The 27,017-nt window shown below is 34.5% G+C and overlaps 1 protein-coding gene across 2 annotated transcripts in view; it reads right to left on the bottom strand.

Moving 5' to 3' along the window:
- RASGRP3 (RAS guanyl releasing protein 3) overlaps nucleotides 1-27,017 on the bottom strand; it is a 136,496-nt gene that overhangs the window by 24,056 nt on the left and 85,423 nt on the right. For both annotated transcript variants that reach the window (XM_074209686.1, XM_074209685.1), the window contains 4 exons: nucleotides 15,378-15,455; nucleotides 9,804-9,917; nucleotides 8,399-8,514; nucleotides 4,423-4,570 (listed from right to left, as the gene is read on the bottom strand). In XM_074209686.1, coding sequence (XP_074065787.1) covers nucleotides 4,423-4,570; nucleotides 8,399-8,514; nucleotides 9,804-9,917; nucleotides 15,378-15,455 — 456 coding nt within the window. The remainder of the gene's footprint in view (nucleotides 1-4,422; nucleotides 4,571-8,398; nucleotides 8,515-9,803; nucleotides 9,918-15,377; nucleotides 15,456-27,017) is intronic.

The following is a 27,017-nucleotide window of genomic DNA, read 5'->3' as shown; positions in this document are numbered from 1 at the left end:
TCAGGAGTACCTGAGTTCAAATCCAGCCTCAGACACTTAATTGCCTAGCTGTGTGGCCTTGGGCAAGCTACTTAACCCCATTTGCCTTGAAAAATCCTAAAAAAAAATAGAGTATATGAACAAGGGGAATGTAAATAATCAGCAGAGGGAAAACTAAAAATTTAGAGGATCAGGAATTATTTTATGACCAAAGAGTTATTTCAATTGAGTATTTATGTGAGCTAGGGATTCCAAGAGCCTGAGGTGAGAATATTTTAGAGGACAACCTGTACAAAGGACTGGGGTGGCAGATAGAATGTTATATATAAGAAACAGCAAGTAGACCAGTTCAGTTGGAATATATAGAGCATGAGAGGATATTGGAAGGTGCAGTGGATAGGGCTCTGGGAAGAGAGAACTCAGGAGGTCCTGAGTTCAAATGTGACTTCAGACACTTACTAGTTATATGATATTGGGCAAGAGACTTAAACCCTGTGTCCCAGTTTCCTCATCTGTAAAATGAGTTGGCAAACCTCTCCAGTATACTGTTTTGACTAGAAAAACCCCAAATGGAGTCATGAAAAGTCAGACATGACTGAAATACCTAAAGAACACCAATGAAGGAAATAATAGGCCTGGATAGCTTGTGGTGGACTTTAAATGCCAAGTAGAGAAGCTTATATTTGATTCTAAGCATAATAGGGAGTCACTGGAGATTCTACAGAAGTGTGGTGGTAATGGTGATAAAGATGGTGGTGGTAGTAGTGGTGGTGGTAGTGATAGTGGTAGAGGTAGTTCTGATGGTGCTGCTGCTGATGGTGGTAGTTGAATCATTCAGACATACCTGTGACCCTTATGGACCCTTGGACCATAGCATGTAAATACTGTCCAGGGTGGGTTTCTTAACTATGATATTGGAATGGTTTGCCATTTCCTTCTTCCCTGGAGGGAGATAATGAGATTTATTTTGAACCAATGGATTTGAGATGCTTATGTGCAGACCAGAAAAACATGTGTAGTAGGCAGGTGATAATGACACAAATATAGATTTAGAGATGATTTACATAGAGATGATCAATGAACTAATATGACCTGGGAGAGACTAATGACATTTGAACAGCTATCTTATCTCACAGAGTAGTTATTAGACATGTTTTTTGTAGACATGAGGGTTTTTGTACTTCCATCTTTGATGTTCATTTGTTGTACATATGAGAGTTTGCTCCATAAATGAGTATTATTATATATAAATATATATAATGTCATTATTATTATTATTATTATAAATTAAACATCATAGCATTAACAATGATAGGAATAAAAAAATGCAAGCTAGGAACCTTGCTTGACCTTTAAGGAAGAGGGCTATAGCCCTAATATGACATTGCATTCCATTTTCCAACTCTACACATTTACTCAAGCTGCTCCCATGTCTGGAATCTTCTCTGCCTTTTGGAATCCCTTGTTCCCTTTGAAGTTCTGTTCAAATGTCATCTCCTACATCTTTCCTCACTCCTCTCTAGGTTTGCACACCTTTCAACTACTAAGTCATTTGCCCAAGGACACGACAGGTAATAAATAAGTGGCTGATGCTACATTCAGATCTGGGTCCTCAGAGCTCAAGTCCACTGCATTAGGTTGCCTCCAATCACACACAGTTCTGGTGAGGAACAAATCAAATTAATCAGATCTTATTAGCATCATAATAATTTTAAAGTGTCAATACATTTGGAACGTAACACTGAGAGGCACAGAACTGAAGTTAGAATTGTAAGGTTCTTATGAGGCTTGGGCTTTCTCATTTTTGTCTATTTTCCTAATGTTTAACATAGTTCCTGGAACATGATACATGGTCCACAAACTCTTGTTGATTGACTGATTTGCTGGATTAATGATTGGAGGATTGAGGGGAGGGACAAAAGAAGAGGGATAGAAATAACCAGAGGCTTACATAACTACAAAGAGAGTCAAGCACATTCTTTCTTTCAGTTCCAATCCCCATTGCCAAAAAGCAGAGGAAAAGGTCAACTAACAGGGAGGGAAGGAGAATGAATGCATTGGTAGTAGAGGCAAAATCCTTTGAAATGATAAAGGCCTTCATGTAGAAATCAACATTACTCTCTTCTGACAGAATTGCAGAATTATACAAAAGCTTTGTGAGCTATTTTCCCTTCTGTTAGTACTTTATTACTTTTCATTTATATCATATTTACCTCTCTCTCAGGATATTGTCCTCCATCTCTGAAGCAGAATGTAAGCTCCTTGAGGGCAAGGATTGTCTCATTTTTTTAATCTGTATTCCCAGAGCTCTGCATCTTGCTTTGCACAACATATTGTTATTATTTATTGTTGTTCAGTGATTTCCAGTTGTGTTCAATTCTTCATGACCTTATTTGGAGAAGTTTACCTTTTCCTTCTCCAACTCATTTTACAGGTGTGGGAACTGAGGCATGGTTAAGTGACTTGTCCAGGGTCACACACTAGTTAGTATTTGAGACTAAATTTGAACTTAGGGAGATGAGTCTTCCTGACTCCTGGACTGGCACTCTATGCACTGTGCCATCTAGCTGCCCCATCTGCAATATTAGGAATTTAGTAAGAGCTTGTTCAATTGGCTTTGTTAAATATATGATGACACCTTTTTTTTCCCAGTTAACATGTAGGGGAAGGAATGTTATACAATGGAAGCAGCACTGGGCAAGAAAAGATTCAGAAAGACATGAGGGTCTTAGTACTTCCATCTTTGACACTTATTTGCTGTGCATATAAGAGCAAATAACTAGCTTAGGTATCGATTTCTTTTTACATTAAATGGGCATGATGATACCCATTATTAAAAATAAAAATGATTTTACCATCAGAAAGGTATCCTTATTTTTTTTTGCAAATATGGTCAAAGTCCAGTGTGCTAAAGTTATTGTGGCAATAAAATGTAAATGCATGAGACTGACTGTCAGTCACAAGATTTGTGTTTTAGACCCAGGCTGAATTTAAAACTGGATGAAGCCATAGAGATCACTGAGTTCAACTCCCTTATTACTCAGAAGAGAAAGCCAAAACCCAGACAGGTGACTTCAATCAATTAACATTTATTAAGTGCTTACCAAGTGATCAGAATTCCCCTAGGCAGTAACATAATGGGGACTCAAACCCATATCTATCTATTCATGTGACATTGACTTTGCTTTTAAGAGCCTCAGTTGCTTATTTTATTCTGTGAATGATTTATTCATTTATACAAAAGATCATCCAATGTCACTAAACACTTCTTTCTCACTTTTCTCTTTGTATATTCTCCTGTATCTGTCAGTTAGCCAATAATGAGCAGGTGGAACTCCCTTGTTTTTGAATTATCAAAGCATATATATATTTTAGGTTTTTTGCAAGGCAAATGGGGTTAAGTAGCTTGACCAAGACCACACAGCTAGGTAATTATTAAGTGTTTGAGACTGGATTTGAACCCAGGTACTCCTGGCTCCAGGGCTGGTGCTTTATCCACTGCGCCACCTAGCCACCCCTTATTTTTACGTATTTTGAAGACAATAAGGTAGCTAAGAGATGTGTTTATATTGGATAGATAGTCAGACTTCTAGTCCTACTTCACATACCTATTGATTGTGTAACTGTGAATAAGTCATTTCAGCCTTTCAGTGGCTAAGGCAAATCTACAAGGCAATTCTATTATAAATGAATTAATTGTTCATCAACAGGGGAGGGAATATCTGCAATGGAAATTCTCTAGACCAATGACACCATAGGATCTAAACCCCACGATCACCTGCTCAAAATATGGAGAAATCAAAATCTTGACTTCATTTTCTCATTGATCTATTAGTTCACAAATAGTTTTCAAACTACAAGGACAGCAAAAGTACATACTATTTTCATTACATTTTATTATTGATCTGAAATAATTTTTTTCTTTTTAAATTTGGAAGTAATTTTCAACTAGTTATCTTGGCATTGAATCAGGTTGAATTATAAAAGACTAGCAATATAGGAATATACAAAACATATAACAGAAATCCCTGCTTATTTTTATTATATTTACAAATAATAGCAATGTTTGTGTATTTGATCATCTGGTACACATCTCTAAAATCAAGATTTATAGGTCAGTCATTATGCTTTTATATGTAAGCCTCATGTGCTTGACTTGCCTTTGTGAGTTATATGTTTCAGAATACCACATCTCAACCATATGATCTTGCTTTAGTCAATGAGTTATTTGTGAATTATATCCTTGCCAAGTTTAATGACATTTTTAAAATTTTAAATGCATATTTCAAAATATTTACAAAAAACATTTTCCTATTTTCCCTAAATTCTCCAGACTCCAAAGTAATTACTACAAAAAAAGAGACAGAGACAGAAATGGAGTGAAGGGAGACCAAAATATACATATAAATGGGAAAACAATGAAAAAAATTCTTTAAAACTTACAAATCCTGCACAATGTTCACAGAAAGTTGGCTTCAGATAGGTCACCTCTTGAAAATTATGTACAAATCCTGGTCCCATTTTACACTGGAGTTGGGATTTAGCTCTCAGGAAATAAGCCATCATTTCATCTTTACTAATTAGACCATCCCTGTTAAGAGAATTAAACAAAGTAGATATCCTGTTAATATAATATTTACAGTTTAAGTTTTCAACTTTAGTTCCACTCTAGTGCCATATTTCTTTTTATTTCCCTCCCTGATCCTGGTGACTAAGAACAATTGAGAGCAGGTTCCCTTTTTAGAAAGAGACAGAGACAGAGAGACAGAGACAGAGACAGAGAAGGAGACAGAGCAAGAGAGAAAGACAGAGAGAGCAATGATATGAGAAGGTGTTCATGCCAAGGTACTATGTGTGTTTGCATGTATGCCCAGCAAATGCGAAATTCAAAAATCTGAATACCACCTTTGTAGGCTTCTTGGATTCCCACAAACTCTACCTCTGTTTGACCAGAGGGGATCAGGGTAATGGAAATCATGAAGAAAGTAGAGCAAGCTATTGAGTCCACTTCACATTTATCCAATCTTACTTCACTTAGTACCTTAATACTCCTTGAAATCTTTTTTTTAACAAGGTAATGGGATTATGTGATTTGCCCAGGGTCACATGACTGGTTTATTATTGTGTCTGAGGTCATATTTGAACTCAGGCCTTCCTGACTCCAGAGTCAGTACTCTTTATCTACTGCGCTACCTAGCTGCCCCCTACTCCTTGAAATCTTTATTCATTATTAACTTACTATTGCTTTAGCACAGTGGTTAGAGCACTGACCTTGGAGTCAGGAGGATGGGAGTTCAAAAATCCAGCCTCACACACTTCATACTCAATAGCTGTGTGACCATGGGCAAGTCACTTAACCCTGATTGCCTCACATCCAGGTTCATCCCTGACCATTGGACCCAGATGACTCTGGATGAGAAAGTGAAGCTAGTGACTTAGCACATCACCCTCAGGGGGTGATATATACATGTGTATATATACATACATTTAATTTAATAACATGTATATATAGCTAAGCAAGAGTAAAATAGAAGACTCATAGAATAAAATTAAATCATCATCAAACTAGATCTGTTGACTAGAAGCTGCTGCTAACTAGAATTACATCTATTATTACATCTGTTTTCCTGTTTGAACCTCACAACACCCTGGGTAGTTGCCAATGTATTTCTTCTTCTTTTACTATCAAATCTTTCAAAGGTTAATGTTCTTATTACCTTTTTCCTTTATTATCAACTGAACATCAGTAAATCTCTTTCAATCTGACTTATGACTACACAACTTAGCCAAAACAGTCTTTAGAGATCTCAAATGACCTCTTTTTTTCACCTCTCAGCATTCAATCCCATTGACCAACCCACAAATTCTCAAATCTTTCTCCCTCAAATGGCTTCTGTGATACTAAATTTTCCTAGCTATGTCCCTTTCTCTAGGACTATATTGTGTACAGTTCCTATTTTATTTCCTCAATCTATCCTTTAAGTGTGAATAATGCAGTTCCAGGCCCCTTTTCTTCTTGTTTTGTGTCACTTCTCATTGGAGATTCATCTTTTCTCATGGTTTTACTTTTCTCTTGTATAAAAATAACTCTCTAATCTATTTTTGAGCTCTGGAGAGTATCCTTAGAATCTAGTATGATTGATGTTTCTACTTCGTTCTCAAAGATGGCCATGATAACAGGGAGGTGGATGCCATGAAAAGCACATGAACTGGATTTGAATGAGGGGATGGTGTGATAAATCAAAGCTTCACTTTCTTCTTTGGAGCCATCTGGATCCATGGATTGAATATGAACCACGATGACTGGAGATGGCCCTGAATGTGAGGCAATCAGGGTTAAGTGACTTGGCCAAGGTCACACAGCTTATAAGTATCCTATTTGAACTCAGGTCCTTTCCATTCCAGGGTCAGTGCTTTAATGCAATGTACTATCTAGCTGTCAGAATCTAGTATAGTGTTTTGTGCAAAGGAGACAATAAATATTTCTTAAATTTAATAGAATTAGCATGATTGTGTAAAAATGTTCTGTTAACTTTTATTTATACTAAAATATTTTATAGCTTTTATTACTATAATTTGATTTATGTTTGTATTTTGATTATGTATGTATCTATATATGTATATTATTGCTATTAAGCAATAATACACAAGTTCAGAATTCAGTTAGTTGATTTCTGATTTTAAAGATATATATAAAATCAAGTCTTTTCACAAATTTTAGTATTTAAGATTAATATATTTTAAATTTAAATATCCTAACAATTCATTAACTTTCCAAAATTAAAAACTAGATTAACATTTAAACAATCTTCATGAGAACAAAATGATTTCTGAAACCATTATTCATGCTAATATATAACAAGAACTTTGATCTCTAGTAGCTTTGAATAAGCATATGAATAATGATAACTATTAGAGTTTTGCATCTGGAAGTCCACAGAAGCAGTATGGCTCCATTTCCCCAGAGAAATTCTGACTTTTCTGTGTCAAGCCAAGTGAACAAGTATTCATGGACTTGACTTTCTGTGGGATTTCAACAGGTGCTATTCCACTAGAAACCTTCAATTGTGCTTTCAAGGTGGATAAGGTGACTGGAAATTGTATCCTATCTTTGGGGCTTAGATTGAATCCCTGTGGAGGTAGCTATCACTTTCACAAAGGTGAAACCCTAACTCTCACTGGATAATGGGGGAAAACAAGGTGTTGGGAATTTTTTCATGTCTAATGGGATATTCTCCAGTCCATCTAGGGAATGAAGAAGTATAGAATGTGACATGAACTCCACTTAAAAGTAAATAATGAACCAAACTTTTTATATTCTATAAAGTTCTTAATGAACCAAGCAGCCATACCCTATGAAGTACTTTTTTCTTTACTTCCATCTATCAGATAAGTTGTTCTATACTTCAAATGCCAAATAATGAATTAGAGGTTTAGTTAATATATACTTGAGATAAGATGTCAAGACTTTCCTTGATATATCAAATAAACTCCAAATTGGTATGTTGGTGTTTAGTTGATTAGTTTTGTTTGACCCTCTGTGAACTTATTTGGGGTTTTGTTGGAAGAGTTACAGGAGTAGCTTGCCATTTCCTTCTCCCTCCAGTTCATTTTACTGATGAGAAAACTGAGGCAAACAGGATTAAGTAACTTTCTCAACATCACACAGCTTATTAGTATCTGAGACCAGATTTGAACTCAGTTCTTCCTGACACTAAAACCAGCACTTTATCTGCCACATCACCTAGTTGCTCAACAAATTCCAAATTATGTTCTTGAAAATTTTTAACATTAAGATAACTGTTGAAGGAATTGCATTGAATTTTATACTGGATATTTCTCCAATTGAAATGGTTCTCTAACCCATAGAATCTTTAGAGTTATTTTATTTCTAAAGAATATTTGAAAATGAAGATAATTCCTTTTTATTCATGAGCATAACTACCATGTCTTGACCATTAATGATTATAAAGGGCAGAAACAACCTTAATAACCATGTTCTACAGATTAACTCAGAATATTACATATTTGGTGATAGTAATTACCATTGCTTCTTTTTGGGCCTATCTGAATTTCCATGGTCTTCTGTTAAAAGTTATGGGACCACTGAAATAGCTGAATTATTGGGAGGAAACAAAAGGAAAGTAGAGCCCAGATAATATAAAAATTGATCATTTCATGTCTTGAATAAAATCTGAATATAGTATTCACACAAAAGAAACAACATAATTTAGATGAGACTTGATTCATAAGTACCAGTGGCAAAACAGATATACAAGCTTGAGTGTTGTCATAATGGTGTTATTTATAAAACTATGAATAAATGAACTAGGCAAGAAATAATCTATTCTAGTCTTAAATATGTTTAAGTAGTGGGGAGGAGGATAGAGTTAAATTTTTTTTAAAAAAAGCAACTCACTGGTCTTTGTCCAACACACAGAAGGAATCCAAGAAGGGAAAGTTGGCAGCGATACTTTCGAAGTCCTCTTGGGAGATATACCCATCATGATCATGATCATAGTTTCTAAAAACAGACTGCAAAGTAAAAACATGTGTGTTTATCAATGCCAACCCAGTGGACAGGAAACCCAGACGAGAAGCAAGCTCACCTCCCAAACTGGGGGAATTTCAAAATGTACTTCTTGGAAACTAACTATATTAACCATTTGTTCTACTGACTGTATTCATCTATATTTGTCTGTTTTGCCCTTGGAGACAAGGAATATCATAAGTCACCAAAACTTCAATCCAGCTTGCACTTTCAAGAATCTACAATTGGCCTGACAATTGTACCTTTGGTGACAGATTTGTATTTGACATTCAAATATTTTGTGTCCATAAACCCATTTGATCTCCCTTTCAATGGCATACCTCATAAAAAAATTTTGGTACTACCCTCACATTCATTAAGATTTTTCTCTCAAGACTAAATTTTTTTGGATTGAACAATATTCAATGCCTTCTCTATCATTTTAAAACATATATAATGAAAGCATCCTTTATCTTAAGGACTTAACCTATCATTCCTGAATATGTAACAAGTAATTAAACCAAGTGTTTTATTATGTGGTTTTTCAACTCCAAAAATGTCTCTATTTTTCCTGTTACTGCCATTGCTGGAAAACAATGTGACATCAGCAGATCACTGTAAACATGCACAGAACTTCATCTTGCATTAAAAGTTCTTTCTCCTGGCAAATAGCATTTGTATGTAATAAAAATAGCATAAATTATTCAATTCAATAAACATTTTTAAAAAAACATGCTCTGTGTATAAGGCATTGTGCTAAGTACAGGAATGCAAGACAAAGATTTATTTTTTTAAAAAAGGAAAATTTAGCATTTACCTGACCTCAAATAATTTATATTTGACCTATGTGAGAATTAAGAGACTTCTTAATCATATTCCGAAATTGATCACTGAAATTTCTATAAAATATGTTCTTTAGTGAAGATCTTTTAACACTTGTACTTATTCACCAAACAACCCTAGAATTCTAGAGCCCAAAATGTCATCATCTAGTGGCCATGACAATGACTTGAATATACAGATGGTATTCAAAACCAGAAGTAGAGAGAAGCTGTAGGCAAAGGAGAATGAATGGGTGACGTTGAAATGAAACAGACTATGAAAGAGAAAGGTAGTACTCAAAATCTGAAAGCCCCCCCCGCCTTTGAAGTCATGCATGGTTGGCATCTAGAAAATTGTAGCCTATTCTGAGGAAGTCTCTAACCATGAATTACACCTATGTCTAAAAACTGACAAAGTTTGGAAGAGTCAAAAGAATATGAATGCACTATGGTTTTTGTACTTGACAACTTACCTCAACTAACTTCCTTATATGCTTGTTAATAATGGTCAGGTCAGGCTTTGGCATCACTCCCGATGCCCATTCCAATGGCACTACTGGCTTGTTAGGAGTTGTAGGAGAGGTAGGCTGTAAAAAATACATTTTTCAGTGTGAATTATGGTACCAAAATGTCATTTTATTGCTAAGATATAAAACATTTTAGAAGCATCACTTTCTTTTTTGGTTTTTATAAGACAAAAAGGTTAAGTGACTTGCCCAAGGTCACATAGCTAAGTAATTATTAAATGTCTGAGGCTGGATTTGAACTCAAGTCTTCCTAACTCCAGGGCCAGTGCTGTATCCACTGTGCCACTTGGCTGCCCCAGACACATCACTTTTGGCCTTAGATATTTTACAGATTAAATGAAATTATGTGTGCCATAAAATCTGAAGCAGAATAGAAATGAAACTCAAGAGAATCATGGAATAATCATCTCTATAAAGAGGACACCTTAAAAAAACTTGACATCTGAATATATACAAGGGTCTATGATCACCTAGAAGCAAAACTAGGACCTCTCATTTGGATGAATGTCTTGGTTTACACATATGGGATGTGGTTATTTTAATCTTGTAGATTAGAATGACACTATATTTGAAGAAGTCTTCAGTTTTAACAATATTTGTAGCCACTCTAGAGAGTAACAACAATACATCCAGAGAAAGTCAAATATAAAGCATAAAAATACAAATTGATTATCTAATAGCATGCTGTCAGTTGGGTAGATCATTCAGATTAGCTCAGAAATTGGTTGTACAAAAACAGGTAGTGGACTAAATTTGGTCTGAAGGTCATAGTTTCTCCATCAGTCCATAAATCTTGTATAGGTTCAGCTATTTGCATATTTAGTCCTGTACTGATGGATTATGAATTGAATTAGATATTCATGTTTTGTAGCACTTCACTTCAGTGAAACCAACCTCCTTCTGTTGCAAGAGCCCATCATCTTAATACCATTTTCCCTCTGGACAATTAATATAATTATTAATTGAAATTATTAATCTAACTATAATGGCTATAAAATATTCACATGCATAATCTCAAAAACAAAATTATAGGTGCACTCTTCATTTCTCTATATACTTTCTATTAATGATAGTCATTATGACTAAAGACATTAACAAATTAATTTTTGACCTATCATGAAGGGAAAGATACAATACATTCTTGACCAAGTATGAACTGAAGTAGAAAAGTGGCAGGTCACCACTTTTCTGGGCCTCTCTTTCCTCAATTGTAAAATGAGGGGTATAGGACTAAGATTACCTTTTCTAAGATCCTTCATCCCTGTAGTTTTATTAGTGCTCTCTTAATTTAATACTAAAATTCAATCCTGAAGAGATAAAGTAAAACAGAAACAATAATAGAACTCATGCCATTTTCCTGGAAGAAGGGGAAAGGTGATGCTTGTGAACAGAAGCAAGCAAGAGGTAGCTGTGATAGTATAGGTGTAGAATGACAGGCAGAATGGTTCAACGCAGAAAAGATTAGGAATGAGTGCTTTGTCCTTAACATGGAGAGTTAGTTGAGGCATTTAAAAAGCAGGGTGAGGGGGTAGCTAGGTGGCTAGGTGGCACAGTGGATAAAGCACCGGCCCTGGAGTCAGGAGTACCTGGGTTCAAATCCGGTCTCAGACACTTAATAATTACCTAGGTGTGTGGCCTTGGGCAAGCCACTTAACTTCATTTGCCTTGCAAAAACCTTAAACAAAAAGCAGGGTGAGAAGCCATTGTAGTCTTTTCCACCTTTATGCCATTCAACTAAGTGGATAGTGGGCAGAGCACTGGGATTGGAGTCAGGAAAACCTGAGTTCAAATGTGACCTCAGAAATTTATTAGCTAGGTGACCCTGGGGAAGTCACTTACTATTTGTCTGCCTCAGTTTTCACATCTGAAGATAATCATAACACCTATCTCATTTGTATAGTATTTAGGATTTAGTATAGTATTATAGTATTTAGCATATAAATTATTATTAGGGCATATACATAATCCTTCTTCCTTCATGCATTCTTCCCTCTTCCCTTTTCACCACTTAGAGTGAAGATACCAGGGCTGAGGCAAAGAGTGATGAAATACATTTCAAAATTAAACCCCAAAAGATTATGATACAGTATTTAGAGTTCTAGCATTGTCCTCAAGATGACCTGGATTCAAATTCAGTCCTAGAGTTGCTATATAATCAACAAGTCAATTAACTATTCTGAGCTTCAAAGTCCCTCTCTGTAAAATGAAGTTAATAGAATTGCCTTGCAAAATGAGAAAATAGGTTAGAAGTGCTTTGCAAGGGACAGCTAGATGACGCAGTAGATAGCACATTAGCCCTGGAATCAAGAGTATCTGAGTTCAAATCTGACCTCATACATTTAATAATTACCTAGCTGTGTGGCCTTGGGCAAGTCATTTAACCTTGCAAAAATCTTTAAAAAAAACGAAGTGCTTCGCAAGCATTGATCTATTTATTTCTAAAAATAGATGAGAAAATGTACTTCCTACCCTTCTCTGGAGTGGAATGTTGCATATATTATCAAACTCAGTTGATGTGTTGGTTAGTTTTGCTCAGCCTTTTCATATTTTTGCTATATGGACTAATTCAATGAGTTGGAGGGAATATATTCAGAAGAAATGAAGGTCATATAAATACAAAAGATAATAAAATTTTAAACTAAAATATATCTACATATATAATTTTAAAATGTGAATTTTAACATTTTTCATCTAATGGGAAGGGATCAAGAGCATGGAAAATTTTGCATTCATGTTACAGATATTTATGTTTCATTCACACATTAAAATACAAGTTGTACTTGTGTGGCTGAGGCAATGTATCCATATACATAAAGGATCTCCTTGGAAATGACCATATCATCAATAAGTTATCAGTTCAGTTTTGGTTTTATAGGCCACTTCTGTAGTCTCAGACACATGCCTGTAGCTATACATGCAATGTTTCAGGAGGAAGAACATGAGAAAATCAAAAGGTGAAGGGAAAAGTAGTGAAATTGGGGAGAGGAGATTAAAATGAATGAACCAAGCTTATTTCCACAAAATTTCAGAGTTTGAAGGAGCCTTGGAGATCATCTAAATCACGCACCCTTCAAGGGTGATCTTCTATGAAGTGCCATCAGATGTGAATGTCTACATGTGGGAGAGTTCTTAGAGTCATTTTGACTGTTGCTCAATCAGTGCTATTCATCTAAAAGGCAGTATAACAATTATGTTGTTACTGTAATGACAAATTAGACCTAGAAATAAGATGATGAGCTACAACTACCTTATTTCCTTCTTATTGTGAAGGGGTAGGTAGAGAAAGGGGGTGCTAGGAATAAAAAATGCTGCCATACACTGTCAATTATGGCTCCTACAGAGATTGTCTTTATTGCCTTTAGGATAATTATTGGCAAACCTACAAGGGCCTACCAGGTTATCTTAAATAGATTGAACTCTTAAGGTTAGTAGAGATAATTATGGCTCTCACTTTTCTCTACAAGCCTCCAATAGTCCTCATTCAAGGAAATTGAACTCTCCCTTAAACTATTCTGTTTCAAAGATTTGGAATTTGGAAAACAATACTCTTCTGACTTTGGTCAACAACAATCAATCCTCTATTATAATTTTTTTTAAAAAATCAGTTATAAGGTTGAAATCCCATGCTGACTGGAATAGGAAACTATTACAAATTCCTCACATCTTAAAATACTGTTTTAGCAATAATCTCATAAGAATTTTCTCATGTCAAAGAAGTTTTCTGCTGAAAGTGAGAGCTGACTTCCCTCCTACATGTTACTGTTGTTATTTGGTTTTTTCAATTCATGCCTAATTCCATGTGACCCCATTTTAGGTATTCTTGGCAAAGAGAGTGGAATAATTTGTCATTTCCTTGATACCCAAATTTACATATGAGGAAACGGAGGCAAACTATTAAGTGACTTGCTCAGAGTCACATAACTAGTAAGTATCTGAGGCCAGATTTAAACTCATGTCTTATATAATAACACTTTATTATCAATATTTCATTTAAGAAACTTATTACAGAGATAAGCATTCTGGGAGATGATTAAAGAAAATAATCTACACTCTAATAAATAACATTACTTCTTTTCTTCTAGGAACAACTTTTTTGCTTTTAAATTGAGGGTTTACTTCTTTCCACTTTCACATGTAGCATTTTTTCATGTGATCCTATCTCTAATTCTTCTGACGTTATTTATTCTTTGCTCTTGTTATGTGATCAAGTCGTCTCTTTTTTTTTCCTAATTATACATTTTTCTGGTGGTATCCTTTAATCAACTTTTCCAGTTTATTTGTGTCACAACCTACTTATCAGCTCTTTGTCCTTTGCCCCATTGATGCAATTCTATAGAGACTGCTGTTCTATGACTTAACTATGCAACACTGCAGAGTAATTTGTTGTTGTTTAGTCATTTCAATAGTGTCAGACTCTCAGTGACCCATTTGGGATTTTCTGGGCAGAGATAATAAAGTGGCTTGTCATTTCTTTCTCTAACACATTTCAGTGATAAAGAAATTAAGACAAGCAGGGTTAAATGACTTGGCCAGGGTCATAAAACTAACAAGTATCTGAGGTCACATTTGAATTCAAGTCTTCCTTACTATGGGGCTGGAGCTCTAACCACTGTAATAATGGCATTAAAAAGATTTGGATTTTGGAAAACCCTAATGCCCTTATGACTTTGGTTGACAACAACCAACCCTCCATCACAATTTTTAAGAAAGAAATTCAGTGGTAAGGTTGGAATCCCATATTGACCAGGGTAGGGAACTATCACACAAACTTAATTTCAAGAAGAATGGGGTTATTGAAACAATTTTCAGTTTTCTAAAGCTAACACACTCAGCTACCTTTTTAATTATGGACCCAAGATGTATTCATCATCATCATCATCATCATCATCATCATCATCATCATTATTTAAAATGTAAGCTTCTAAAGAAACTACAAAGGGTGAAGGAGTAAGTACTAGAAAGAAAACAAACCAGAATTTGAATGTTTCAAGTTAAGATGTATCTCTGGTAGGTTCCTGATATAGAGTTGGTTTCTTTTTGTTGCCCACTGCATTCCCTAATTTATTTGCTTGATGGGATACCATAAAGTTAAACCACACCTCCCAAAGAATCTATTATACTCACAAGAATTGTCAAAATCAATATCAGTACCACCAGTAGCATCAAAATTTCTTCAATGTTGAGAAGAAATGGAAGAGAGATAAATGATCTGTTCAAATTGCTGTTACTAATACACAGGTAGTAACTAATAGAATTGGAATCCAATGTCCAAGTATTTGGAATAAAAAAGTCTAGGCTCTTCTCTGATAAAAAGCATTACAAATATAATCACTTTAGAATAATAAATATATAACTTATTCTTTAAGCTGGGAGTGTTAATGTTTTTCAAAAAGTAAAATTGAGATATTATTTTGGAAATAATCAAATTGTTAGCTCTTCAGATCTCAAAGCACCATGTTAGTGACCCATAACACCAAGTAAACATTTTGAACTATTTCCTCCTTTTAAAAACATCCTTACCGATTTAGAATTCCTGGGCTCCAGCACCAATGAGAGCTTGTAAATATCATCTTCTGTGTGATAGAGATCAAGAGAAAGCTACAAAATAAAGGAGAAAAAAATCAATAATGTGAGACTATAATTTTAATTGTGCTGAAGAATGAATATATATATTTCTTACAAGACTGATGCTTTTTTTCCCCAATAAAGGTAATTTGAGTCATAAGTAACCAATACAATTTATTCATTGTACAAGTTAAAAATAATAGGGTGGTAATTATGAAATAAACATAGTTATAAAAATTGATCATGGTATTATCATCATCATTACTATCATCCTCATAATCAATAACAATAAATATTGCCTGAATTCCTGACTGTACTCTTTACTATGTTTTGAAAACCATAAGGTGTTATTTAAATACTGGCTATTATCACAAAGATAATCAGATGCAATTTCAGCCCAGGAGAGTTTATACTCTAGTTAGGGAAGTAAGTCATGTACATAATCAAAATCATAATAGTAATAATCAGGGATATGATAATAGATAATATTCTACAAATATTATCTTATTTGATTCTCACAACAAACCTGAGATGTAACTACTATTGTCATTATACTTAATATATAATATATTCCTTAAGATAAGGAAATTGAATCTAGCTGAATGAATTTAAGTAACTCATCCATGGTCACACAAGCAGTATATGAGAGGTAGGACTGAAATTAGATTTTCCTGTCTTTGTGGATCACTGTCTATCTACTCTGACATATTGTCACATCATCACAGTAACTGTCACTGATATAGCATGTCAAGGTTTGCAATCATCTCAGTCTATCTTTACGATAATGCTTTCAGTTAAATAAGTAGAAATGGTTTTCCTTATTTTCCCAATAAGAAAACTGAATTATCTATGTTCACATAACTAGAAAGTTTCAGAAGGATGCTAAGTGACAAATGAATGGATCCATTTAAAGAATTTCAGAGTAAGGAATAGTAACTTAGTACTGGAGTAGTGCCAGAAAGAAATATCATGACTTTTTCTGGGTATTTGATCATGGAGAGATGGGAAAAAGGTAGCCTTCCAAAAAGGAGAATGATCTAATCTTGTAGTTTTCACACTTGATCTCAGAAACTCTTTAAACTTAAAAATTATTTGACTTCAGAAAAGGTTCACAAATTTTATTACATAATAATAGGTCTATCATTCAAAGTCAACTAGAGAGGAATTTCTATAGGTAAATTCCTGAGGTGATCCTTAAGTCAAATACCATGGGAAACATGTATAAGTTCTAGTGGGTCCTACCAAGATGGAAAGGCTCTGAGTATGGGCTTATCAGTAGATGAATGAATGGATGAATGAATGAATGAATGAATGAAACAAGAGCTTCCAGCTTCAATTGCTTTGAGGAGTAAGTAGGCAGCTAAGAAAGGAATCTGTAATAATAAGATTTAGCTTTGTTAACTGTAAGTACAAAAATAGAAACTGTAGATTTCTGGCAATGGTTAGAGAGCACTCAAAAATATTGGTACCTACCTAGGGTCTTACAAATCTGAAAATACATTATGATACAGTAGTAATAGAGAGCCAGCCTCAAAACTAGAAAGACTGATAGATAATGGCTTGGTGACTAAACAGTTTCCTTAACTTGTCGATACTCTAGGCAATTGTTTAAGACTATAAGTAAAAGAGAATGTGCTAACTCATTTGTGATTCCTCCAGACTAATGAAAGCACAAGTCCAATTCCTATTTAGTCTCTATCCTATCCTTGTAAATCTAATTTAAACGAGTTTATATTAAAGAGGATGGGTAAGGAGAAATTATTTATGTATAACTACTATATTTAACTATTAAAATAGACATCTTTGAGAATAGTTCCCATTTAAGAAAAAAATAATAGAGGGGGGATTTGAGAAGTAAGTCCATAGGAAACTATAAGAAAATAGCTATGAATAAAACCAATAGTTTCAAATATCTGTTTGCTCAGAGTTTAGACAATAAGCTAAAGGGCTAGAATTTGTAATGTAAGAGGAACTCTTGACCTCTTAAGTATCATTGAAATATGGATGGTGGGACAAAAACCATGACTAGATTATGACTCTGGTTGAAGATTACTAAAAATATAACAAAGCAAAAGGTATTGCAAATGAGGAATACATATACATACATACACACATACATGCAAGCATATTCATGAGAAGAAACATGGTATAGAACATTAGGTGATAAATGGAACATTAAATGATAAATGATCAAATTTGTCATTGAAACATATACTACAGATCACTAGGACAGAAACCTTGTGCTTTTAAATATTTTTTACTATAACGAGTAAAGTTATAGATGGTATCCTCATCAAATTTGCAGATAATACATAAAAGAAAAAATGTTAAAATAAAATGGATGATAGTGTCAGGATACATAAAGGTCTTGGAAGACTATGGTACTGAGATAAATCTAATAAGATGAAATTCAACTGATCCTTATACTTGGGTTCAAAATCTATGTACATATGTATTGAAGGAAACATTAGTCAACAATTTTTCTGAAAAAAAGATCTGTGGATTTTAGAGGGCAACAAGCTTAATCATGAGGATGCCAGTGGAACACCAGGACTGTCTACCTGTCATCCATTACACTTGCCACATGTAGATTCTCACAACAAACCTGGGAGGTAACTACTATTATCATTATACTTTAGAGATGAAGTTAAGTAACTCATCCATGGTCACATCTTCTCTTCCTTAATTTTCCTGATATATATGAAAATCGCAGCGAGGCTAATATTGGCTTAATACAGGGTTAAAAAACAATAACCTGCTAACCATGAAATCTGGCTTTCAAATCTGTCCATCTGATTGATCATCTTCTCAAAACATACACTTCTTTCCAGTAAGGCAGGTTTCTTCACGACTTACATGTGTCACTCTCGTGTCCATGCTTTTACAATCCTTTGACAACAGAAATTATCTAATTTTTAATGAAGTGAGATTGACTACATAGGTTTATTTTTGCCTTGCCTAGAAGTTCTAGCCAAGATGATACAAATAATGAAACTGCCTGTTCAGGATTGACACACCCAACTTTGTTGACATGTAACAACTCTAAAAATAAATCGGACAAATAGTAGAATTCACAATATGTACAACAAATGCAAACATCCTCAAAAAGCTAGCTAGCAGACCACAGCATGTCTTTACCTCACACTACTCCTTTCATTTAGAAAGTCTTCCCTCCTCACTTACAAATCCCACTGCCATTATAATCCTGCTTCCCTTACTTCCCCTACTTTGCCAATTCCAATCATCTCTGCACTAAGTTTCCTCTTCTCTGAACTCCCATTGTACATATAACCATACAGTGCCATGCATTAATTTTCATGTGTATCAGTTTAAACTTCCAGTAAGTTTGGGAAGGCAGAAGTCAGTCATGATTTGAATTTCTTCATATTTTCCATACTGACAAGAATAATACCTTGCCTATATAATAGACAAAAAAGTTAATTAACTAAATATTTTTAATTAAAACATGCTTAGGTGATTATTTGGATACACACACACACACACACACACACACACACACACACACACATATATATATATATTCTAATTTCTGATTATTTGCTTGTATCTTTAGATTTTCACCTGGATATTTCACCTTATGAAGTCTTGTATTATGATTCATTTGACCTATGTGACCTTGAATAAGTCATTTTTTCCACTCTAGAACTGTGGTAAAACAGTGGAAAAGGTAGATAAAACAAACTTCAAATTCCCAGTCTGCTCTCAAATCCCACAATCTTATTTGAAGAAAGTTTGAAAGACCCTAACTTTATCATAACTCTAAAGAACTTCAGTGAATTAAGAGCTATCATTTATCATTTGGTACCAAGTCCCTTACTTGCTTTGCAATGTTGAGGTTGTTTTTTCCCATCCATCATTTCACCTCTTCCCTAAAAGTTATTGACTGTTATGGTTTAGTCCAGATAAATGACTGATTCTACTTTCTTAATGTTTTGTTAACAGATGCTGCTACATGCTATCTAGATTTTAAGGATATTGACTTTAGGTTAATTTGTTTTGAATTCTATTATGTTTGTTATATTGTTTTATTAGCTTTGGAATGAGTTGCTTAGTAGCCACATGTTCCCAAATGTAAATGTACTCACCTTGACCATATGTGTGTGTATGTGTGTGTGTATATATATATATATACATACACATATATATATGTATGTATATATATATATATATACACATACAGATACATATGAATACAAATATATGTGTGTTTGGGTATATATTTATGTACAAAACTTTATGTTAGTATATTATATATTATCATCTTTAGGTGTAATTAGAAAAAAAAGACTATTGTGTAGTCAAGCTTACTTTATAAAAACCAATTTTTGAATTTTTTTTCCCACCAGACTGTAAAAATTCAGGTACTTTCCAGTTATTTGCATATACTCAGAATGGTAAAAGTAACTGCAAGATCTAAAAATATCATAAAAAAAGAAAGAATATTTCTTATACTATGAAACTGAAACATCATTTTTAAAAAACAACAAATCCAGGCTATTATGCAAATGTGATCTGGTAAAAGACATCTACATCTGACCTTTCTTTGCAAGGGAAAAAATTCACAGTGTAGTTCTCTATGTAATCTGTATTTGGGAATATGATAAGCACATTACAATTACAAATATGCATATTTAGCTACTCTACTCCCCTTTTTCTAAAACATTTCAATATGTAATGTTGAAATCCCAGCTGCAGAAATATGAGATTTCAAGAGAAAACAAAGAGTAAAGACTTCAAACTACAGGTTGGCACATTTGACTTGAAGTCCTGGCAAAAATTCAAGAAAATATTATGAAATGAATAGTGCATAAGTATTAAAAAATGAAGCAGTAATCACTAAGAATTAGAAGAGTTGTTCATGAACAGGATATGTCAAATTAATATAATTTCTTTAGGGGTGGACACCTTGGGGAATGAATAATAATTAAACTGGAATTTAAATGAAGACTAAAGCTTATTATCTTCATTTTTTAAAAGTTATCTTTTCTATTGTGTCATTTTTCCTCCATTGTTTTCTTTCTTCCATTTGGATTTGATTCTTCTCTCCCAACATCATCAAAATAGGTCTGTTGTTTAGCATGGTTATAAATGTAGAACCTATATCAGATTGCTTTCTGTCAAGAGAGGAAGGGGAGGGAAGAGAGAGAGGGAGAAAAATGTAAAACTAAAAACCTTGCAAAAAGTAAAAGGTTAAAAACTTCCATTGCATGTGGTTGGAAAAACAATAAAAAAACTAAAAGAAAAAGGTTCATTCATTGGACAGAGAGGGATAATAATGTGTTCTTCAGACAGGTAATCAGTGAAATAGGATCATAACTAGGAAATAGATGAGACCTACATATTTACATTTGGGATTTATCTTCATAGAGTTTAAGTTTCATGGAAGCTATCCAAAGGAGTTTTTGAGAAAGAAGTAAATAGGGTTCAGGAAAAAACACAATCAATAATGATCCAGAAAAATAGGGGAATGCTTGACTGTTCACTCTGACACTGCTTTTCAGACTTTGGAATAGAAAGCCCTCTGGAAAAATCAATTTGGTTTCATACTTTGTTGAATATTAACTTAAGGTATATTGCAATGTGGATGAGATCCTGAAGTTTTTTTTGTAGGAAGTCTAATAGCAAGAAGACTGAGAAAAAAAGTGATTAGACAGAAAAAGAAGTGTCATAAAACCTAGGGAGGACAGAATATCTATGAAAATGGAGTACTCATTTGTGTCAAAACCCTAGAGGTCAAGAAGGATGAATACTGAGTAAAAGTTGGTGGAGAGAATAAATGTCATAGAGGATGCCATTAAGAGAGAAGTGCAAAGAGGCAAACTTTCAGGAGGAAAACAAGAGGATAGGATCAAAGGTACAGGTAGAGGGACTTGTTTTGGAAAGGAGAAGGGCCACTTCTTCCTCTGAGACTGGAATACAGAACAAGAGTAAAGTTATAAGAAGAGGAAATTTTTAAAAATGATCTTTTTTGGTGACCAGTCCAACAAACTACTTATCCACCAAGTCACACTTCCTCTTCAGAATGTCTAGATTTATGTTGTTATTTTTAAGTTGATAGCTAATTAAGACCTGAAGTTGTATCCCTTCATTCCTAACAGAGCAAGGTTTTCTATAATTCTTAGAAACTCCAGTGCTGTTTTATATAGATATAGTGTGGTTGACTCATATTTAGACTGTGTCCAGATGCAGTGTTTTGCACACAGTAGGTACTTGTAACTAACTCTCTGTAGAAGCTTTTCAGTGTTAAGTTATTAAATGGAACTAAGGTTTGGTTACAAATGCCTACAAGGTGAATAGGGGATGTAAGGCAGTGATGTTGTTCTAAGCTAAAGGCAGTAGGAGAAAGATAAAACTATCCTTCAGTTCAAAGTTTTACCTCTACACCATCCTACATTTTCCAGGACAGGTTTATATCAAAATTAATACTCTAACATATTGACCATTAGTTATTGTCCTATATCTCTCTTTCATTTGTCAAACAAAATCTTGAAAGAAGCACTTTCTCTAACTCTCTTCTTAACCATGCAGGCAGATTCTCAACCCGGCTTCCTTTGAAAGTGCTCTCAAATTTATAATTCTGTCTCTTTTTGTAAAGGTACTGTGGCATTTTATTTCCCCATCAAACTCTCAGCCTTCTATTTGACAAGTTGCAGGGTTTTTGCTTTGTTTTTATTGTTTTATTTTTAATTTATGGAATAAAACATGTATTTCCATATCATAGTACAATAAAAAAAGATTGCATTTGAAACTGTAAATCTAGTATGCACTATTCCTTTTAAATATGCAACAAAATTATCATTTAAATTTCTTTTTTACTTCCTTCTCCCTTTCCCCACCCTAGAGATGACTTCCATTAGACACAAATAGATGTCTATGTGTGCATTACACACACACACACACACATGCATGTGTGCATATATATGCATTTACAAAAATATATACATCATAATATACATTAATAAGTCTTTTATAGTATATTTGAAAATTTATAATATTCAAGGTAACTCATTTACTTAGTCATTCTTAAAACCATATTGCTCTAATTTATATACAATGTTCTCTTTGTTCTGCTTATTTCACTCTTCATTATTTCATGCAAGCCTCTTAAGTGAGAAATCTAGCTTAGGGCCTGTTCTCAATTCTCATCTTTTCTGCCCCCTCTGCAGCTTTGGACAACAATCTTCTCAAACATTTTCTCTTCTTGGTTTGTGATTTGGCTCTCTCTCTCTCCTGATATTCCTTCTACCTATCTGATTGTTTCTTCTCAGTCTATTTTTCTGGTTCATTTTCTATATTAGACCCCCTAATTATAGGTATACCACAGAGATCTATCCTGAATCTTCTTTCCATATAAATATTCTCTCATTTTATAGTTATAAAAACTCCCATGGATTCAATTACTATACCTATTCAGATGACTCTCAAATCTATATATCCCATCACTCATGTATTTCTTGAGGCCTAGTCCCATATTATGAACTGCCTATTTTGAACTAGATGGTTCCACAGCTCAAATTCAATATATTCAAAAAGAACACATTTTATTTCTCCTCAAGCCTACTACTCTTCTGAATGTATTACTGTTAAGGGATGCTTTGGTAATTAAGAATAAGAACCATCCATATTACTGTTAAGGGATGATAGTTTAAGCTAGAAGAAGACATGGAGTCATCTTTTTCATCTCTCTTAATTATATAAAAGAGAAAGCTGAGACCCAGAGAGGTAAAATGAATAGTCTAAATTCACAAATATAGAAAGTAGTGCAAGAATTATATAAATGGGGGCAGCTTGGTGGCATAGTGGATAGAGTACTGGCCCTGGAATCAAGACGATCTGAGTTCAAATTTGACCTCAGACACTTATTTAGCTGTGTGGCCTTGGGCAAGTCACTTAACCCCACTGTCTTGCAAAAATTTAAGAAACAAAAGAATTCAATAAATGGAGAGAAGAGGAAAGGTAATCTAATCCAGCTATGCTTGATATATGTTTAGGGACTAATGAATAGATCACTTTGATTAGAAAAAGCACTGGTTTGGGGACTCAGAGGACTTGGGTTCAAATTCTTTCTCTGTCACTAATTATTCATGTAGCCTTGGGTAATTGTTAACTTCATTGGTTCTCAGTTTTCTTACCTGTCAAATTAAGGATTTGGATAAGATAAGCAAAATCAAAGATCATCTTTATGGGTTTTAGTTTTCTTATCTGTAAAATGAAGGTGTTAGTTTAGATGGCCCCTTAGGTCTAGTCTGGGCCTGAATGTGTGAACCACATATCATCTCATTCCTTTTTCTAGGTCATAAAGCTAGTTTAGCTTTAGGGGCAAAATTAGTATCTGGCTCTTAGCTACTTTCCTAGTAATAATATTCTTTCACTCTGCCATTTTATAACCCTGAAAGTAACATTTCCATATGTCTATCTAAATCTCCCATTTAGAAGATTTTTGATATTTAATGCTTGATACAGGGGCCAGTACTTCTACACAAGTAAGAACTTCCACATTCCTTTCTGTGTAACAAAATATGTTATTTAGTTTTTATGAGTTTTCATATATTTGTTGGTTCACATAGTATTTCACAATTCCAAAAACATCAATTCAACTAAAATACTAATTCTATTTTTTATTAATCTACCCTCTCTTAGATCTTATAGAGACAATAAAGATTAATAAATTCAACTATCTTTACTATTTATTATTGCACGTTTATTACAAGTTGTCACATTTGTATTCCACAAAGAATTTCTTAATAGAGCATGATCTTCCATCTAAATGAGGAATCCATCAGAATAAGCCATGACATATGAAGTTACGGTCTTGATTTCTCCAACAGCACAACTGGATGCTTCGAAAACCAAAGCATTACTTTGTGGTTGGTGGGCAGACATCACATGTGCATGTGGGTTTGGGCCAGATTCAAGTCTCTTGCTCTGTACAATTATTCATAGAAGCAAATTTACATGTGCAAATGATTTACTGATGCAGGTGTATGCAATTTGTTGGATTATTTTTTCCTCTCCAACCCAGAGTGTCTGTGTGTGTAAAATATGAGGCACGATTTCAGCCCCTGAGAAATATAAGATTCTACTGGTTGGTTTTTTTCCTATAAAATGGTAAGGACCCAACTGGCTATGGGGCTACTCTCAGGAGATCTTATCCTCTAGTCAGCAAATATATGGCCTGGAAATCATTTGAGTGAACATCTTGAAACCATAAATTTGTAGAGTGAATTCCAGCAGCCTCAGAAAATTTACTTACAACACATCGGCAGAGAAGATAAGGAGATCACTTTTTGGTTACAATTATCTCATATAAAATCATAGGAAAAATAATAATACTTTCATGGGAGGGAGACTGAGTGAAGAACTGTGGTCTCATTGGAGTTGGGAAATCTCACCCCAAAATCACAAACAATCCTTCTACCAATGCAAATTTACAACTTTACTTATAATTGCAGTCTTAGAGAATTGCCTGGTGTGTGGAGAGAGTAAATTAACATGGTCAAATAGACAGTTTGGGTCTTGAACTAGATCTTCCTGACTATGAGGTTCAGGACTCTAGCTATTATTACACCAGACATCATCACCACCATCATCACCACTACCACTACTATTAATAAGAGTAAGAGTACCAGTAACAATTGTTGGACAGAATCTTTTCAACCAAGTTCAACCTACTAGTTTTACTAATAAGGCATCTGAGGCCGATCAAATAATTCATGGGTAAGCAGAGCTGGAACTTGAACCCAAATATTTTTACCTTCATAGCTAACTATGCCAAAATAAATATAGGAAATAAAAATGCAGTTAAGGATTCCTTCCCTCACCCAGTTTATGCAAGGGTAGGGGAATTTGACTGCTCTTTTCCTAACCCCCTACTCGAAGTTGAAGTTGAATTGACCTTCAGGATCTGCAGCATAGTATTCTAAGCAACAAATTATAGGCAGTGCAAATAAACATCAAATATAGATGAATAGATAGGCTACGTGGGGTAGTAGACAGGTCTTGGAGTCATGAAGATCTAGGTCTAAATTCATCTACACTTGAAATTTTTGCCCCACAGTGCTCTAAAACTGCAAATTACAGACAACTTGCTGATCTGCACTTGGAGAAGGAGCACAAGTCTTTCCTTTTCCTCAAATAAAAAAATGAAAAAGATGACTAAGCATCTTATTTTTATTGGATTGAATTATGATTCTCCTTGAACCTGATAGTATAATAGATGAGGAAATCAGGTCTCAGAGAAATTTTGTGACTTGTTCATCTTCACACAGTGAGTATATGTCAGAAATAGGATTTGAACACAGATCTTTCTACCTCCAAGTTCCTCAAAGTCTGCCATCCCATGCCAATTCTCTCTGAGAACTTTCAATTCTGATATTTTTGCTTGGCAATTAATTCCAGACAACTGTCCTCCCTAGCCTATAAACCCTTGAGAGAGATAGAAAAATCCTTGATAATAGGAGAGCTTTCCTTTACTCCTGCCCTAAGAAAAATTTGGAACTCATAACACCTTGAACCTGCCTGAATGTGCAGAGGGCGAGATGACCTTAATGATGATAGCACATCCAAACAATTTAATTAAACAAAAATTAAATTTCTATGAAGTTATAGGCCCTGCTGTGTACTTGGATGCAAAAAGATATGCAAAGATGAATTAGTCAGTCCCTGACCTCCATGACTTTATGATTTTATTGTGAAAGTGAGCCAGGCAAAGGCAAAATCAATATGGGCAGGGCAAGACTTTCCTTTGTTTCTAAACCTGACATCTTATGACTGAAATGGGGTGGGGAGGGGCTTCTTTCATCTTGAACCCTGATATTCCTGGCAGAGTACTACTAATGGCCTAACCAGTTATCTCAAGTGGACCTTGAATTGCTTGTCCCTCCCAGAATCATAGATGATATATAATATTATTCTGGTAGACAAACATAAAATGTGGAAATAATGGGACAAATATCTAGGAGCCATACATTTTAAAATATAAACCCAGTAGCCCAAGGAAATTTATTTGCATCATGTTGGCGTGTGCACATACACACACTCACACACACACACACACATACAAACTCACACACACACACATACACACACACACACACACACACACACACACACACACACACACACAACTTAGTCCTAGACCCCCTCTGCTCCTGTCTTTCTCTACCTTCTATTCCTTACATGGTACATAATACATATTTCCTACATAACTATATAGTACAATTATTAATAAAGTTTTGGACCCAGAGTCAGGAAGATGAGATCAAATTCATCTTCAGACTCTGAGTAGTTGTGTGAACAAGTTGCTTAACCTCTGTCTCAGTTAATCTGTAAAATGGGGAACCTATAGTACCTGACTGCCAGGATTGTTATGAGATTAAAATGAGACAATTGTAAAGTGTTCTACAAATTTTGAGCTATATAAATGTTAGCCATGATGATCTTTTTATAAACCTTCTATTAGTAGCAAACTCCACATTGTGCTAAGGCACAGTGAATACTAACAGCAACGGAGTCAGGAAGACTCATCTTCCTGAGTTCAAATCCGGCATCAGACACTACTAGCTGTGTGACCCT

The sequence above is a fragment of the Macrotis lagotis genome, chromosome 1 (genome assembly GCF_037893015.1).
Source record: "Macrotis lagotis isolate mMagLag1 chromosome 1, bilby.v1.9.chrom.fasta, whole genome shotgun sequence".
NCBI lineage: Eukaryota > Metazoa > Chordata > Mammalia > Peramelemorphia > Peramelidae > Macrotis > Macrotis lagotis.
Note: the sequence above shows the minus strand (reverse complement) of the source record. Positions and strands in the feature narration are given on the sequence as shown.